At 33.4% G+C, this 19921-nt stretch overlaps 1 protein-coding gene across 6 annotated transcripts in view; it reads right to left on the reverse strand.

Moving 5' to 3' along the window:
• COL21A1 (collagen type XXI alpha 1 chain) overlaps positions 1-19921 on the reverse strand; it is a 343061-nt gene that overhangs the window by 47285 nt on the left and 275855 nt on the right. For all 6 annotated transcript variants that reach the window (XM_036230926.1, XM_036230969.1, XM_016145688.2 and 3 more), the window contains 6 exons: positions 17862-17915; positions 17716-17769; positions 9257-9310; positions 8721-8774; positions 8097-8150; positions 7920-7973 (listed from right to left, as the gene is read on the reverse strand). In XM_036230926.1, coding sequence (XP_036086819.1) covers positions 7920-7973; positions 8097-8150; positions 8721-8774; positions 9257-9310; positions 17716-17769; positions 17862-17915 — 324 coding nt within the window. The remainder of the gene's footprint in view (positions 1-7919; positions 7974-8096; positions 8151-8720; positions 8775-9256; positions 9311-17715; positions 17770-17861; positions 17916-19921) is intronic.

A 19921-nucleotide genomic window follows, 5' to 3' on the forward strand; every position in this document is an offset into this window, starting at 1 on the left:
TAGGCAAAGGTTTAGCAAGCAAATAATCAGAAAGGAATGTAATCCTGATATAAGACAATGTAGAATTCAAGCTAACAATTATCAAAGGAAGACAAAAAATGGCATTTTGTAATGCTAAAGCCACAATTAAAAATGAAGATGTAACAGTTATAAATATTTATACAACAAATAACATAAAAACCACCTTCATGAAACAGAAGGTAGGAGAAGAAACAGATGAAATGCACTAATACGTCACTAATAGTAACACACCACTCTGTCCAAGATAGGTCAAAGAAACCAAAATTAAGTATATAGAAGATCTAAAAAAGATATTTGAGAAAATAAATCTTACAAATGTATATTGAGTTTCACATTCTCAAAATAGAGATTTACCTTCTCATATGCACAGGGAACATTCCTGAAAATTGAACATATAATAAGTCAAAGAAAAAAATTCAATAAATCCCATATAGAAATTATACAAATAACATTCTCTGATACAGTGCAATAAAACAAAAATTTAAAAATAGAATCAAAATTAAAGATCTTTCAACCTAAAAAAAAAGTTGTTAAACTTTTAAACAACCCTTAAAAAAGGAAAATAAAATCAAAAGTGCAGAATTTCCAGAAATAACTTTAATGAAGTAATTGTACATTAAAATAAAGGAAATGTAACTGAAACAATAATCAGAAAAACATTTATAATTTACCTAGAGCAAAAACATAGTAACAAAAGAAAAAAAAAAGAAAAAAAGAAATAAAGTCAAATCTCAACTGTAAAAGCCAGAAAAAAAAATGTAGGGGAAAAAAGAAAGAAGTAGTATAAAAGAAAAAAAAAAGGATCTTTGAATAATAGGCAGCATAACAGAGAATATAGAAGTTCATACGATCAAGAAAAAAAGTAAAAATAAAACCACATTCAGAGTAAATAATGACAAAGGGAAAACAATCATTGAACATAGATACCTTCTTAAAAATTATGACAGCAATTTGCACATTATATAAATCACTTGAAAAATCTATCTGAAATGGCTAATTTCCTAAGAAAATGAAGTTTACTATTATCCACCCTTTGAGGATAGAATGCTGAAGAACAATTTTCACATAAGAAGAGAAAATTATATAAGAATTACTCAATATAAAAAGCTTCAGGAACAAATGGCAGAAGGAAAAACACTCAGGTAATTGATTTCAATTGCAAAAAATCAATAAAAAAACATTATTAAAAAATGTAATTTCAGAAATAAAATATGAAATGTCATTATGAATTCTACATTAAAAACAAGAATAATGTAACATTATAAACAAAATATGCCAATAAATTTGAAAGTTAAATGCAATGGACTAATTCCCTGAATCATAAATTACCAAAACATAGTCAAGAAGAAAGAAAAAAGCTAAATAGTCCTATATTTAGCAAAGGAATTTAATTAGTAACTAAACTCTTCCTCACATCTACAAAGACCAGGTTCACATGGCTTCACTAGTGAATTCTACCAAACTAACAAGGAAGAAATGATACCAACCCTATAAAATGCTTTCAGAACCTAGCATTACCTGAATACCAACGCTATTCAAAAATATCACAGGAACCAATATCCCTCATAACCACAGTTTATATAAAAGTCCTTAAAATATTTTCAAGTTAAATCCAGAAATATATAAGAACATAATATAACCAATTGGGGTTTATCCCAATAACACAAAAAATCAATGTTGTAAATCATTTTAAATAAGGGAGGATAACCATATAACTCAATAAATGCAGGAAAAAAAAATCTGACTAAATTCAACATCTAATTATAATTAAAAAGAAAAACCTCTGAAAAAACTAGGAACAACAACAACAAAAAATTTCCTCAACCCGATGAAGCCAATAACTACTCTTAACTAGTGAAAAACTGAAGGCCTTATACAAGCTCAGAAACAAGGCAAGAATGTTTGCTGTCACCAGTTTTATTCAATATTATGTGAGAGGGCCTTATCAGTGAAATAAAACTATTAAAGTAAATAAAAGTCACACAAATTAGTGTAGAAAATTGTCTTTATTTGCAAGCAATATGATCACCTATGAAGAAAATCCTAAGGTATTTGCAAAGTTACGAGAACCAATTAAGCCCAGCAATACTTCAGGATATATAATATATAATCTATGTACCAAAATTAATTGTAGTATATTTTCATAAACTAGCAAAAAAAATAAATTTATTAAAAATCTATTCAAAAGTATGAAAAAATAAAATAGTTGGGTATGATTAACAAAAGACATATAACATCTGCACACTGAAAACTATAAAACATTGCTAAGATAAATTAAAGAAAACTTACACAAATGGAACAGTATACCATGTTCTAAGGTAGCAGCCTCAATATCATTACCACAGCAACTCCCCCCAAATAAATGTAAAGATATATAGATACTCTACTCTCAAAGAGTTGGAGCTTAATTTCACTCCCACCCCCTTCTTTAGTAGGGGCTGGACTTGGTGACTCACTTTCAAAGAGAATATGGAAAGAAAAAAGTGACTTTTTGGTACAAAACCTTACAGATACTACCATATCAAGTGATCAAAGTTAATAAAACCAATGATTACTCATATAGAAAGCTTATATTCTCTGATATGATAAGAAGGGCACTCACCTCAATGTTATCCTTCCTCCCAAAAAACCATAATCCTAATCTAATCATGAGAAAAACATCAGACAAACTCAAATTGTTTTGACAGTCTACAAAATACCCAATCAGAGCCCTTCAAAGTTATCAAAGTCATGAAAAAAAAGAAAAGACTGATACATTATCACAGATCAGAGGAAACTAAGAAGGCATGACAAATAAATCCAATGTGGCGTACCCTGAATTGAAACCTGGAACAAAGAACAGTGGTGAAAAACTAATGAAATTCTTATAAAATATTGAGTTCGATTTACAGATATTTGCCAATACTGATTTCTAGTCTTGACAAACGTGCCATAGTAATATAAGATGTTAGCATCAGGAAGTGCTGGGTAAACCATTCAAGGAAACTCTCTGTACTATATCTGCAACTTTTCTGTAAATCTAAAATTATTCCAAACTAAAAAGTTTAACAAACCTCAGAAGATTTTTTTTTGTAAAAACCTTCAAGCTGATACTATAGCTTATACGTATTTACACAAATCTAAAATCTAAAACAGAGTACTTATACTACCTAATTTCAAGACTAATTTTTAGCTATGGTAATTGAGACAGTGTGTTATTGAAGAAGATTGAGGTATAGATTATTAAAACAGACTGAAGAGTCCAAAAGTAGTTCCACACCGACATTGATGAATTGATATTTGGAAAAAATGCTCAAGTAATTCAATGGAAAATGACAGTCTTTTCAATAAATGGTGCAGGAATAATTGGATCTTCAAATGGAAAAAAAATTAACCTTTACTTTTACCTCACATCATACATACATAGAAATTAATTCTAAGGGGATCATGGACCTAAACCTAAGATAATAATAATTTATAAAATATTCAGAAAATATGATGTTCTAGATATGTGTCTAGAAACATTTTTTTCTTTTAGAAAGAAGATAGGAAAAAATTTTGTGATCTTAAGTTAGGTAAAGATTCTTAAATAGTACTCAAAAGGCATAAATAATTTTAAAAATCTAAGATATTGAAATTCATGCAGATAAAAAACTTTTTCCCACCAAAAGGTAACATCTAGAAAATGAAAAGGCAATCCAAAGATCGGGAGAATTAATTTGCAAACATATATCTGATAAAGAACTTATATCCAAAATATATAAAGAACTCTTACAACGCATTAATAAGATGAACAACCCTCCCCATCCCCAAATTTAAGTCATCAAATGTTTGAATAGACATTTCACAAAAGAAGATATAGCAATGGCCAACAAGCTCATAAAAAGATGCCAACACTATCGGTCATCAGGAAAATGCAAAATAAAACCACAATGAGATATCATTTGATACCAACTAAAGTAGCTAAAACATTAAAAGGGTTATAATACTAAATGTTGGCAGAATTTGGTAAAACTAGAATTGGAAAGAGAAAAGTATGCAACCACTTAGGAAAACAGTTTGAGAGTTTCTTAAGAAGTAAAATGTACATCCATCATACAACTCAGCAATTCTACTAGGTATCAACTCAAGAGAAATTACAACATATCCAACTAAGATAGCTATAAGAATATTCATATCGACATTCTTCATGAATGTCAAATATAAGAAACAAGTCAAATGTTCAACTGATGAATGAAAATGACAGCTGTCATATATCCATATGGCTAAATACTGCATTATTACATTTAATTAAAATTAAAAGAGAGATATAAATAGTGACAGAAAGTAAAGCAGTAGTTGCCTAGTGTCAAAGGGTAGGATTAAGAATTAACCGCTAAAGAGAACAAGAGAACTCTTTGGGGTTACAAAAATTGTAAAACTTGAATTTGGTAGTAGTTGCACAAAATGTGTAAGTGTTATTATATATAAATTGTACTTCAATAAAGCTGTAAAAATGAAACTATTAAATGCTTGGGGAAAAAAACTAACAAAAGATATACTGCACTTTTATGAAGAAAATTAGTAAACTTTTTTGATAAACATTTAAAGAGGACCTAAATGAGAGACATACCACAAAAAAATAAACACACACAAAAACATATATAACTATGATCAAATTTAGTATTACCAATAATAGGACAGATATTATGTGCCTTGTGGTATGTAATAGAAAGCATAAAACATCGGGTATATTGTATTCTTGCCAAAATGTTTATCCTGAATGCAAGCATAAAGAAACAATCAGAAAATTTTTTTAATACTGATACAATAATATTAATTAATAATCGAAATTATGTGACCTACAGGAAAATATTATATCATGTCATGAAAGACCAGAAGGGAGAAAAAAGGAGACATTTAGTCACAGATATTTGGTCAAATCCCAGTCTAGATAGTGCTTTGACAGTGTTTTTTAAGATATAATTAACATTTAAAACAGTAGACTTTGAGTAAAATAGATTATCATCCTAATGTGGATGGGGCTTCTCCAACTCCATGAAGGCCTTAGGAGAAAATGACTGAAGCCCCCCGAGGATGAAAGAATTCTGTCTCTAGCCTGCCTTTAAACTTGAGTTGTAACTAATTCTTCCCTGGGTTCCAGTCTGCCAGTCTTCCCTGCGTATTTTAGACCTGCCGGCCCCCACAACTTGTGTGAGCCACTTTCTTAAAATGAATCAATCGACCTCAAGGTCTGTCTCTCTGTTTCCCTCTCCCCTCTCTCCCTCCATAGATGGACACACACACGCAGACCCCATTGGTTCATTTCTCTAAAAGACCCTAATAGATATTTATGGATCTTGATTGTATCCAGGTAAAAAGAAAATAGTTATTTAGGACGGTTGGGGGATAACTAGAAAAATTCAAATATAGGCTCAACGTCAGAAAATATTATTGTATTGATGTTAAATCATTTGGGTGTCAGAATGAAAATTAAAGAATTCTTGAGAGATACAGGCTTAAGTATTTAGGAGAGAAATGCACAGTAACTATAATTTACATCTCAGTGGTAAAAAATATATTATAGAAATATTCATATATTTGTGTAGTTCAATTTTCTGTAGGAAATTTTCCAAAATAATAATAATAATAATAATAATGGTGAGGGGGAATGATGGAGGAAATAGGTTTTTAAAAGGTCAGAGAAAAATTAGATACTACTATTCAAAGATTTCAAAAAAGAAATATAAACTGTAGAATAGTCAGACAAAATTTTATTACTCAGTGATAAATGAAATGAGCTATCAAGCTATGAGAAGACATGGAAGAAGCTTAAATGCATATTACTAAGTGAAAGAAGCCAATCTAAAAAGGCTACACACTATATAATTCCAACTATATGACATTCTGGAAAAGGTATAGAGATAGTAAATAGATCAGGGATTGCCAAGAGTTGAAGGGAGGGAAGGATGAATAATCAGAGCACAAAAGATTTTCATGACAGTGAATCTATTATATATGATATTATAGAACACCCAAAGTGAACCCTTAATGGAAATATGGATTTTGAGCGATAATAATATATCAGAGTAATAAATATTACACCCTGGTGTGAGAAGGTGAGAAGTTGATAACGGGGGAAGCTGCAGCGAGGTGGGGTGGAGGGAGATAATTTGGATACTACTCTAAAAAATAAACATTAAGTAAACACCCTTTTTAAAAAAAAATCAAAAATAATTCCAGTAAAAATTACACACAGATAAGAAAAAAATCAGCTTTATTGTTTTTAGGAGATCTATACTAGTTAGAAGATTGAAGATACACCAAGGTTAAATATGAAGAGTGGCATGAACCTATCAGGAAAGCAAATATCAAGAGTAAAGTGACCTCAAAATGTTAAACATAGTATGTGCTCTAGCAATTCCACTACTAGGAGTTAACCCAACAGAAATGAAAACACACATCCTCACAAAAACTTGCACACAAATATTCATAAAAGCACTATGTATAAAAGCCGAATAGCCCAATGTTCATCAATTGATGAATGAATAAATAAAATATGACAGATTCTTACAATGAAACATTATCAGCAATAAAAATAAAGTACTGAGACAAGCCAAAAGGTAAATCAACCTGGAAAACATTATGGTAAGTGAAAGAGATTAGGCACAAAAGACCACGTATTGTATGATTCCATTTATAGTAATGTCCAGAATAGGCAAATGCATAGATACAGAAGGTATCTTAGAGTCTGCATAGGGTTAGAAGTGAGAGAATAATGGCTTGGGTGGAAATAGGGAGTGACTGCTAGTGGTTATAGGGTTTCTTTTATAGGTAATGAAGATGTCTTAAAATTAGATTGTTTTCTCTGTTACAGAGACTAGATTATAAACTGTTAGAGTAGGGGGTCGTGATTTTGTTCTCTTCTGTATGTCTATGGTTTTGTTCTCCTCTGTATGTTTAGCACTTAATAAGTATTTAATAAACAAATGAGAAATAGAATGCATAACCAGTGACATAATTAAGAACATATTCCTAAACTCTTGAAAATGGGCTCTACTATTTTACATTCAGGAAGCACTGTCTATAATTTTTGAGGAATCAAGGAGAAATGGACAATTTTCCCAAAGGAAGAGACAACTACAGACCAAGAAAAATTTAAACTGAATTTCTGAGAAAGTTTGGGCTTCAAAGTACTGACCATTAGGAATCATGGTGATATCCCTAAACCTAATGCTTGACCAAGCAGCCTCATTGGCTGATGCGTTACACAAATCCTCTCCCTAGGTATCCAAAATAGCTTAAAATAGGACAATGATGTGGACTATTTACACATTCCAGATGCACTGACTCGAATATACAGATATGTGTCTAATGTCCATTTAATGAGTCACACCACAGAGAGCCAATTTTTATTTGATAATTGACCCCCCAAAAAAGTTACGTAAAAATATGATGGTGCTAACACACCATAATAAGAGCATGTGCTTTGGAGTATTTTTTGGAGGTGGTGAATGATTGCCACTTTGCAGTTATTCTTGGTCTAATTCTCCTATACTTATGACACTTAACTGATAAACCAAGTTGCCACAGTTAAGGGTGCAATTTCCCTACACAATTCCCCTTAGGAGATGAAGCTAAAAATGTGTGCCTCTAACCCACCAAATAAACTGATCCGAATGGATTTTCAATGAAGTTCAACCTTATAATATCCTGGGATTTTATTTCTAACACATACAAATTCACAAAGGCTCAAAAGAAATTTAGTATCATTTTTATTTATTTATTTTCTTTTCTAGTATCATTTTTAAATTGCAGTAAAACAACTTTTAGCTCATTAATTTTATATCAATGTCATATGTAAAGAAGTTAAATATTGGTACTTTTTCTAATGTTCACTCATAAATTACAGAAATTGTTTCTGTTCTTTTTGTAAATACCTTGTAACCAGGACTACCCATTAATCCATCCTTTCCATGTCTTCCTGGTTCTCCCTAAAAAATAAATACCTGTATTTTAATATATTTTTGCATTAATTTTTCTTTTTAAAGAAAAATGCTATAAGATATTTTTATTTAAAGTAAAACATGCAAGAACTATTTTTTAATCAAACTCACAGCACGTCCAGGAAGGCCAGGAAAACCATCATTCCCCTTTTCACCTTTCGCGCCCTGTATTAAAAAAGAACAGTTAAAAAAACAACCTCTACAATGTTTTAAAATTCCAACTCATACTTAAAGGAAAGTTAACTTTATTATGTAGGAACAGAATTCATGGAACTATAGCTTTTACTAGCCCTGCAACTACTGGCAGAGCATTATTTTAGCAGGGCAGTGGACAAAACCTAAAACATTGAAAATATTACTGAATGTGGAATTATTATAAGCATCTAAACACAGAAACCACATCCTGGAAAAATTAAAAGGCAAAGCACATTTTAAATACACAGAGAATAATATAATCTTCCTTCAATGTGAAGAAATAGAAAGGGCCATAGCATCAATTCTCAACGGATATGCTGTTAAAAGTTCGGAATGATCAGTAACATAATGTATTCTTATAGACCACCAGGCAGAACAGTCACCAGCTATTTTTCCATTCTTTCATTGTTCTGAATAAATCCCTGAGAAGGATGAATAAAACGAATTGCTATAATGGGGCATAGGACTGAAATTCAAATGATCTATTCCCATTATATTGAAAGACCAATATAGACACTTAGTTTTGTGATCCATACTTCCCTTTTTGCCATAAAATCCAGGTAATCCTTTATCTCCTCTGGGGCCCATTTCACCCTAAAAAACATAAATATTGAATTTAGAGAGCTATGAATATTTCCCCTATATTAAAAAAAAAACAATACCAATTATAAACAACAGTTTAGAATTCCAACATCAAAATAAAACAGAAACAAAATAAATTTTATATACAAAAGTCCTATTTTCCAGGCTTTATAAATAAAAACATGGAAAAATAAGGACAGTTGATATTATAACAGAGTCTATAATATAGGGCGCATGATAAGAAAATTTACAAATAGTAAATAGTAAATTTTTAAATATTTTAAGATTTACAACTGGAAATTTTAAAGGGAATTTGGAAAAGCTTTATGTGAATTATGATATTAATCTTAACTTAATCATTTACTTTAATACAATTTAATTTATATGTGAGCATTTATTTATAACATGTTTATAACATATTTGTCACATAGAACACTTTTGATTTGAAGTAAAATATGGCATTGCAGAATTTTGAAAGACAAAATTTCTTCAACCTTTGATCCTGGCATTCCATGAAGCCCAGGAAAACCTGGAAGTCCACGGTCACCCTGAAAATAAAACTGAAATTAATTAAAGAAAACATTTCACCTTAAGAAATAATCATCATATAGCCTTCAACCTTACCCTTGCCAAAATCCATTGAAAAGAAATCTGCAAACAGTTGAATGCACATTTACATTAAAACCACATTTATATGAAAAATTAATCCTCATTTATCAGGGTTTATGTTCAGAGAAGCTAAGTACCTGGGAACCCAGGGGAATCTCATCAACAATCCTGACCACACCCTTAGAGAGCAACCACCTATTCCAAAAATATTTAACTCAAGACATATGAGTTAATTGAAATGATTTAGTTCTAACACTGTGGAATCATCTTCTGAGGTCCCAACTGTTATAGCTGCCAGCCCCTGAAAGACACATGGACCACCAGGACTCAGTGAGTTACAGGAAACACACTCTTTGTTCAGCCAGCTCGATCTTCCAGGGGTATGCAGACCCCAAATTAAGCAGCCTCGAAATGTAGAGGTGCAGGGTTTTTAAGCCCAAAACTCCATTCTTCATTCTGTCTGAACACAAAGGGCTATCTTCTATTCACTACCTGTCAACTCAGAGGTCAGGTGGTAAGCCGGGTTACAGAAGCAGAAACTTTGTTTAGAATGTTATGTTCCTATACTCAAAGGCCTACGTGTCCATAGCGATAGTCAAACAGTAATTTCAAGTAGGAGTCAATTTTTCAGCCACCACACAACTAGTTCAAAAAAGACCCTGAACTGAAAGTTTCAAAACACGTTAGGACTCTGTGGAATTTTTTTTTAATTGCTGATCTTACTAATTGTTCATAGTAGTTATCTACTCAGATATGTCTATGAAAATGAAAGGTTTTAAGTTATCTCCAAAAGAGGGGAGATGAAGAAAACTCACAACAATTTCATAGAAACAAAAAGTGAACCATATTTTACATCTATCTGTATTATACCCAAAATTATTTGCCTTTTACCACCGCCACAAAAAAAAAAAAAAGATTTTTATCTGGACACATAGCTGCCCAACTAAAGACTATTTCCCAGTTTCCTTTGCAGTTAGGCATGGCTATGTGATTAAGTTCTTACTAGCAAATTGTATATAAGACTAAGGTGTACAACTTCTACATCACTGATTAAAAGTTATTGTTATGACTTCTCTTTCATTCTTCCCATCTTAATGGAATGCAGATAAGACAGTGACTAGTGAGTGATACAGCCTTCGCTATGTAGAGAAGAATACTCTGAGTCCATGAATGAGTTCTTAGATTACATGAGAAAAATAAACACCTTTCTCATTCACCACTGCATTTCGAGATCAATTTGTTTTTAGTCTAAACATAGGTAGTATTTTTATAGCTTGTAATGGATGTCCTTCAAGAGTAACAGCTTACCTTTTACTACTTTCATTGTCCGTGTGTGTGTGTGTGTGTGTGTAGAGAGAGACAGAGAGAGAGAGGGACAGAGAGAGACAGAGAGAGACAGAGAGACAGAGAGACAGACAGACAGACAGACACACCTCCACTAAGAGCTCATGCATTCTCAAACTTGTTGACTCAGGAAACATTCTGAATTGATGATATGCCAGGAAGCGCGATCTCAAATGCACCAGTGGATGACAGTTTTGATGTTTCTTTTATACATTTGGAATTAAGAGCAGATAGCAACAAATATTACAGGAAGATGGGAGAAGTACAGGATAAATAACAAGATTATGTGCTACTTTGAAGATGGTTATACTTCTGAGGAATCTATAAAAGAGGATTACTCTGACATTTCAAAGATGTGTTAATCTAGATGTATAAGAACAATGGATAGGGCTTGTTTAAGGCAAAGATAAACCCTGCACTAAAAAAGTTATATGCCTGAGGCATGACTACCCACCATTCCTGCCAATTAAGAATTTATGATCAGAACACCCTGTGAGATTACTTTCAGGCATATTTATTACAGAGGCCCTTTTTCATTCACAAACTTACATCCCCCAAACTCGACAATTTAGCCAAGCAAAGGATAAAAGAAAAAATTAAATAGGATTTAGGGGGAGACCAAGATACATAAAAAAAACTGAATGATTTTCTTTCCCCTACCATGTAGACTACTAATAGAAGAACCAAAGCCTCCTTTTGAATATATTTTTTTCCCTTTTGCTAGAGCAGAAGACTAGTAACAAAGTACTTAGAGAAAGAAAAGAGATTAAAGAGAACAATCTGAGCTAACTCTTTAGAAGACTGAAATGAGATAACCAGTTGAAAGCCAGCTAGAAGATACACTCTTGATAAGATGGAATTTAGCTGGGCAACAATACTTGATAAAACTACAGAAGAAAGGGGCAAACCAGGCTTATAAAGTTAAACAAGGCCCCAGTTTCCATTCTCTGGCTAAGAGTTGTAGAAGACATTGTTGTGGTGCATTCAAATCTAAGACCCATGGAGCCAATTGAGATGAATTATGAGCCTTTATTAGCCAGCCTGAGACTGACTCTCCACCACGCAGGGTCAGAGAATCAGCCCTGAGGCCCCAAAAGAGGTGGTTTATAAAGCCTAGAACCACACTCTGGTTAACATCAAACAAGCAAGCAGATTAACCACACCCTGGTTAACATCAGACAAGCAAGCAGATTACAGAAGCAGAAGTTGGCCTTTAGGATATCTTTGCCTAGAACCACACCCTTAACAATATAACTTTCAAACTGTAATTTACAGGAGATGACAAACAAATCTCAGACGAAGTGAGAAAACCAGGAGCACATTCACCCATACTCAGACAAAAAAAAAAAAAAACATAAAAAATCTGGGCAGAGCTACCCTCATGTGCATAAGCAAGACTTTTAACGAAAAAAGGCATGGTCCATGTTAACATACAGCAGTTAAAAGGGACTCTGCAGAGAAGCTGGGAGCAGAGACACTTAGCGAGCAAAATGGTTGGGGAATATTGAGACAGTATCTACAAAATACAGAACACAAGAAAGTGTGACTTAAACACATTATACTTAGCCAAGTTATGGTCAGGGTTTAAAAGAAATTGGTAGCAAAGAAGTGGTAAAGTTAACCCAAAGTTTATCCACAATGGACATATAATGTGACAAACAAATAAATGCTTTTGTGTTGGCCACTAAGCCATTGGATCATCTGTTACTGCAGTATACCTTAGCCTAACAAATAATATAAAAATTGGTATACTAGAAAGAGGGGGCTGCCAAAACAATAGTGAAAAATATATACGGCACTGGCTTTGGGGCTAGTGAGCAGTTAAAATAATTACTGAAGGTTAGAAAAATGATGATACATGTAATACAGTGGTGAATATTTGATAAAAACTTTTCTTGTAAAAACTTGCAAAGGCAAATAACGCATTAAATGAACTTACAGCTAGAGGTAAAGAAATGAGAAAACTGAGTGTTGGTATCATGAATTGATTGGTATTGGCTGTATTTAACACGGTTTTGTACAGAGTGCGTCATTGGACTACTCAGGCCTAGAAAAGAAGCTGATTCCTAAATTCCTATTATGGAGTCACTGCCATAGCTTATCACTAATCATAGAACAGAGTACATCCTAAGTGAAGATGAGAAAGAGTTTAGAACCAAGCAAATATGACACACTCTGTAAAAATTTAATAAAAGTTTCCCAGTGATGCCAATAGAGAAAAAAGAGGACAGAAAGAGGCATAGCAGCCAACACATGAGGTAGGATATGGAATGAATGGTTCTTCATAATAAACTGAGATGCTAAATCCTTTATAGATAGTTAAAAGAAAAGAGGTCAAAAGATCAGGAAACAATCAAGGCTTTGCAAAAGTATCCAGAGAAGTAGTGAAAACCTGAGCACCCACAGGTCAGCAAGCACCATATATATAGGAGGGAGACTCAACACAACCTGACTTCGAAGAATATTTAGAAAGGGCATAGCTAGTGCTGTTTTGGAAGCAGAGCCTCTGAGAAAAGAACATACATAAGAAGAAAACTGTGGTACCAGCCTTCCATAAAAGGGAGAGAAAGCTTTTCTCAAAATCCCAGGTTACGATAATTCCACAGATTCTCTGGATCAAATGAAGCAAATTATTTTATTAGAAAATAGTGTGTGTATATGTGTTTATTTAATATTTTATTATTTATTATGTTAATTACAAAAAAAATTATATCAATATGTTAATCATTACTATACTTACCAACAATATGTATATTTATATATTTGCTACACAAATTTATATTCCCGTGAGTTTATATTTAATAATGTTACAATAATAGACTCTGTTAAAGGAGGAGAGGAAGTGAGAAACTGCAGAGTGAGTAAAGGCATACTTATACTGTGATGCGAAACAAAGAAATGTGGTGTTAGCTCAAAGAAGCTATGTGGTTGATTTCAGATGGGTCATCTTTTGCGCTCTTGTGAAATTTTAGCTAAGAAAAAACTAATGACACAGGTGAGAAGAGCTAATTAAAATACAAGGTAATGAAGAAGGATGGGATCCTGAGCACAAGGGGAAGATTGGGTATTATGTGAATATTTCATCCATATTAACAGTATAGAAGGCAGAATGTAGGTATATACACAGGTAAGAGGGTAGATGTAGTGGGCGTAAGTTTAGGGAATTCCTGTGTGATTGCATCACATGGAGCACTTCAACATTTAAAGAAATGTTAAAAAAGGTATTTCCAAAACTTTTACCTTAGGTAAACTGCAGAATGGTGGTCCCAATGAACAAATCATCACCATCATCATTTTCATCACTAATTTATAATGCTTAATCTTCAAAACAAGGCTATGAAGTAACACCATGGCACCCACTTTCCAGATTTCGAAAACCAGGTTTAAAGAGATTAAGGAGCATGACTGGGGGATGGGATTGGGGAGGGGCACTACGGGAGTAGCCCAGCCTGTAACTATTTGAAGCCTCTCTCACCTTACTTGGTGGTCTAGTGGTTAGGATTTGGCACTCTCATAGGCCTCTCTGCCCTCTCACGCCCCATTCCTACCCCACACACATGCATGCACACACGCACGCACCAGTGTCTGGGCTACAGTGCTTTCAGAAAGCTACACAGGTAGATTATTCTCTTTTTGAGAAAGCAGGAAAAAAAGGCAACTCTTTCTTCCTCCTATGTCACTAGTGACTTTGGTTTAATTTTTTAAACTATTTTTTGGGGGGTTGTGGGGAGGCTTCAGGAACACTGGAAGAAGTAAAACCACTAATGCACTAAGTTTTAACTTATTATTCCCTAACAACTCTTTTAGCTTGGTCTTTTGTCACTGCTCTCAACATGTGTGTGTGCATATACATAAATATGTATATGTGTATATATTTATTTGAATTATTTAATTACGATTGACTTTATAATAGAAATAACTAACACCATGTAATCTTTGGACTTTGAAAGCTCAGATAATGAAAGTAAAGGACTTAGTTAAGCAGGAAAGTGTTATTCTTCACAAAATATTCTGGTATGGATGGTGAGGACAATGGGAAAATGAGATCTTGAAGGAACCATTTAAATGTCAAGTTCTGTAACAAAGAAATAAAATGAAGTGTATAATTTGTTCTATAATGATAGCTTAGATATAATTAGTACATTTTATTTCTAAAACCCAGAAAAAAGGTCATGAGTTTCTACAAAGTCTGGATAGGTTAAAAAACAAATTTTTAACACTTTGTGCCTCCAGAATTGAATTTGTCATGAAAAAGTTTCATACACTATTCAAAACCCATAAATGCATATCGGTTAACCAATATAACCAAATGTTTTAACAAAATATATTTCTCCATGTGATTTAAGTACATTAGGTTTTCTTAATATTAAAAAAGTATTTTGAAGTACTTAAAGTATTTTGTAGATTCCAAAGAATAGCTTTAAAGCATGTTATAAAGTTGGTTACCAACTGAAGACTTCTTGGTAGATAGCCGTTCCTTTCGATTTTAAATTCAGAGAAAAAAATCCTGCAAAATCTATGCACATTTGATTTGTCCGCTATGTGAACAAATGTTAAAGTAAGCAAGGAAGTGTATCTAATTTTAATTATCTTAAGTGGAAATTCCTACTATGGAAGTTTTTGGAGGAGATCCACAAAATAGAAATTGTTCTGGAAAAATATCCTAATAGAGAACAGTATTGTGTGGAACAATCTCCTAAATGCCACTTTGTGATGCCTGGAAAAAATACCCTGCACTGCCACAGTCAAGGCCATCTCAGGGGTATACTTTTTAACATTTCCTTTTCTGAAAATCAAAGAACCAGGTTATAGAGGAACAACCAAGGAAAAGTCTTTAACTAACTTATTAAATTACTTCAACTCTAGATAAAAAGCTCTGAAGCCACGGAGAATGTTAGGTGGAACTTAGATGATAGCATGTGGTAATTTTAGGCCCCCAATGACTGTGTCAAATCAGATTTATGCCCAAACAATAAATTTCCTAAAAAAATCAATTTTAAGTGAAATCATTACTGGGCTAAAAACAGACATTTTTGCATAAACATACATCTTATTTATCTATTTTGATAAAGGTAAAAATCATAGGTAATTTAAAAAATCATAATCAACATTAAAGACAGCATAATACCCCAAAACAATAGAGCAGTTGGCTTGAGATATGACTAATAGAATTTATGTCATTCCTTTATTTTTAAAAAAGGCATATCTAGTCCCAAGGAAACTCACTCCAATTCTTTTAAGATGTATAAAAATATCCTTTCATACCTTGTCTCTAAAACCTCAGTAAATGGAAAAATAAATTTATTAATTTATCTATTCATAGATGCAATCTCTCATATATGCATATGTTTATGTATCCCCCAATGCCAAAATCAGGTTATTTTTTAAGAATGTCAAAAAAAATAAATAAATGAACAAACAAAAAAAAACCAGCGGTGATCCTGTAGACTAGAATGTAGATCTCCTCAAAATAGGTCTCCTCTTCAGCTTCCTAGTGGAATTCCCCATTCACCCAGGGGAAGGAGGTTAAGTTGTTTCTCAGGATATCCCCAGAATGTGAAATTATATAAGGCATCTCCCATTCCTGTGGGCCTGGCCTGCTCGCTTTCATCTCTTAAGATGCACCTCCATCATTTAAAATAGGCAAAGATTACTAAGTGACTAAAAACATTCGTAAAGGCCCAGGACTACTCTGTAGATGAGAGGATTTTATACTATTTCTTCGGGAATAATGTCACCTACTGCTATTGCTCCACTTCCTTTAAGTCTCCCCACATTATAAAGCTGCCTCAATCTATATTATCATTTCTGTTTCTTTTCCAAGCACTAACCCTCCTGTTTGCCATGCCCTGCTCATGACACATTCCAGCCCGCCCTATGCTGCAACCCAATAGCAACTACACTACTTGATGAATAAAGGAGAACAAGAAAAAAGAACAATCATTTAGTTAAGAAAAACACTGTACCAGGAACCATGCTAAATATTTCTCTTGCGTTATCTCATTTAATCCTCACAAAATCCTATAAATAAATCTCTATTGTCTCAATAAAGAAAATAAAATTCAAAGACATTAAGTAACATGCCCAAGATCCAATACTTGAAAGTGGCAGATCCATAATGAGATCTGCCAGAGAGCCATCCAAACATACTTCAGCAGCTATAATTTCTGCAGCCACCATGAACGACCATAAAAACACAAAATGAATATGGTTTACATCAGTGTTTCTCACATATGAATGCTGTACACATTTTAAAAAGGTAATAATTTTGTAAGGATTGTAGTTAGAAAATTGGTACAGGTTTTTATCAAAAGCAAATGGTAAAATGCCTTCAAAAAACTTAGAAGATTTGCTTTACAAATTTAGCTAACAAATCAACACGGAGAGCTGAGCAAATACAAATGGTCATTTTGGATGTGGACCAGCTATCAGGGACAGTGGGCCCTGACTGAATAGATGGGCAGGTATTAATATATTGAGCATGTTTAAAGAACATGTACTTTAATAGAAAGATTGGCAAATCCTAAAGCAGTAAAAAAGGAAAGTCAGTAGTTCAAATGTTGTTTGTACCCACTGAAGTTCTAAGTGAGAAGTCCAGTAAGGCTAGGTCAACAGGCCACCTGCCAGATGGTAGATATGTGGGTATTGGGTTATCTGTGGCTAATAGGGGACACATTCCATCTATATAATTCTCTCTCCTCTCAGAAGATAGCTCCCCCTAGACCTTAACCACAAGGAGAGAACATGGCATCAAGACAATGTCAGTACTGGTTTCATCTGACAGTGGTCATTGATGATAACTACTTCAAACTAGTGATAAAACCTTTATTAGTCAATGGCCACTGACAAATTTTTGAGCCCATAAATCTTGGAATTTACCAAGGTGAACACTGGTGAATGGGAGTCATCATAGGTAACTTTCTCTTCTTCAAGTGACTAAATAAACTGGACACATTTTTGTCTTCTTTGAGTGACTAAACGTTTTTGTGTGTGTGTTTACCTTTTCACCATCTCTGCCTGTTTCTCCTTTGTAACCTGGTAGTCCTCGTGCTCCCTAAATTAACCACAAAATAAAATTCTGTTAATTATGTTTTTCTGATTCACTAGAAATGGGATCTCTAAACTGTGTATAAATAGATCACGTACTTGTATCCCTGGGGATCCTGGAACACCCGGTGATCCTGCAATTCCCTGATATCCCTAAAAGAAAAAAAAGCAAAAAATATTAACATTTCATCATATTCACAAAGAGCAGCCCACCATTTCAGGACTCATGCCTGTCTCGAGTTTCTTACACCTGAGACTTCATTTAGCTTAAGAAACCAAAATAACAAAGTACCCAATGTTTAATAAGGAATTCATATTTTTTGGTCTTTATAAAAAAGGTCTTAAATATCTCTAGGTTAATTTTTTTAAAAAACTAGAAATGCTTTGATTAAAAGAGGCTTCTTTGATGGAAATATAAAGCCAGTGTTCGCAGGTCTTAAAGAAGTGTTCTGCACATGATGTATTTAACATATTTTGGAGAAAAACATTTAAGATTGGAGGATTAAACAAATGGAATACATTTTTAAACTACCTGATTAATGGCCATCTGAGTTAATCCCTAAAATAAATTAAACCTTGAATGTTATTCTTCAGAGCAAGCCTTATAACAACAGCCTTTGGATTGTTCATTTTAAAAAGCCTCTGATGTTAACCCCAAGAATGTGGCTGTGACATGTCCCTCCAACCCCCACCTCCCAGGGCTGAGCTGTCTGCTGAGATGAGCACTTTCATCTCTATTGTTCCTTATACATCCCTTCAGAAACTGGACACTTGGTAAAATAGTACTTTTTTAGACAGGGGAAAATTATTCATTCTTCACTCAGCACATGGCAACAAAAGTCCAAAACAAACTTGCAGGCTCTGAACATTTATCTAGGCTTCCCAGAGTCAGTGTCAGGTAGACTTGGACCACCCAGTACCTGTGAACACATTTACCACTCTTATTCAGATCCCGTCTTTTTCCCATTCTCTGTTCCTGTCCATCTTTCTCAGATCTCACTGTTTGTGTACATTTTTCCATTGTCAAAAGTATTAACACAGATCCCATTAATGTTTCCAATTACATCTTCATCCTTAAATGTAAAAGCTTCATTTTCATGTGGGTACTCATGGGTATCTGTACTGATCTTTTATTCACTCAATCGTCAGTATATTTTTAGCTGCAAGTTTAGAGACATAATAAGTCCCTGCTTTTCCAGTTACATTTTTAAATATTCTTTTTACTATTCTTTGCTAGCTCTAACAACAACAACAACAACAACGACAACAACAATAATAGTGGTTGTTTCAAAAGATCAGTGTTATCGTTTTTCTCCTTTTACAAGCACTTGTATTTCTTATTTTGTAAAATGCTCTGTTACTCCTAGAGTGATAACTTTATAATTTCTATCACCAACTATCACCCTTTCCTTGATACCCCATTCAATTCTTCACAGAGTGTATCATTATGCTTTCTCCAGGATTTCTCAAACTCAAATTTCTCTCTTGAGTCACTTTGCCCAATCCTTGAACATTTTACTTCACCAGTGAACAAGTTTCATAATCATCCTTTTCTATACTCCATACAAAACAACCTTCAATTTTTCAACCCTACCGTATGCTGTCTGGGCTAGCACTGTCTCTCTATCGCTGAATGATGTGCCCCTTTGAGATGAGCAACCAGGTCTAATTCATTTCTATATTTTCAGCATTGAACAGATTGTTTGGCAAATTTTTTGTTATTTAAACAAACAAGGAAGTTACTGCCATACTCCATACAAGTATGAAAAAAATCTTTCCCCAAGGAACCAGCATATTGAAACTTTTAGTAATACCATGTGGTTCATGTTCTCAAGATTGGTCAGATGAAAGAAGTTAGTCTATAGAGTTTGCTCAGCCTTATATCTGTACCACTGTAGTTTTCACTGAATCTCTTCATCAACATCTTCAGAATCAATAGGCATGGAACTGAATTTCAACTCCAGCACTGCTAGCACATGCCCGAACAGAGCTAAGTTACTTATGAATGTCACTACTTGGGATGTCCTTCAGATTCTTCGAACCTTCTATGCACTCTCTGGATAGTCTGACATGATTTATAACAGGTTGTTGTAATTGGGAAAAATAATAATAGCAATGATTTATATACTCTTTGTCATGTTCCAGACTAAATACTTCAT

This window comes from Rousettus aegyptiacus, unplaced genomic scaffold (genome assembly GCF_014176215.1).
Source record: "Rousettus aegyptiacus isolate mRouAeg1 unplaced genomic scaffold, mRouAeg1.p scaffold_m13_p_1, whole genome shotgun sequence".
NCBI lineage: Eukaryota > Metazoa > Chordata > Mammalia > Chiroptera > Pteropodidae > Rousettus > Rousettus aegyptiacus.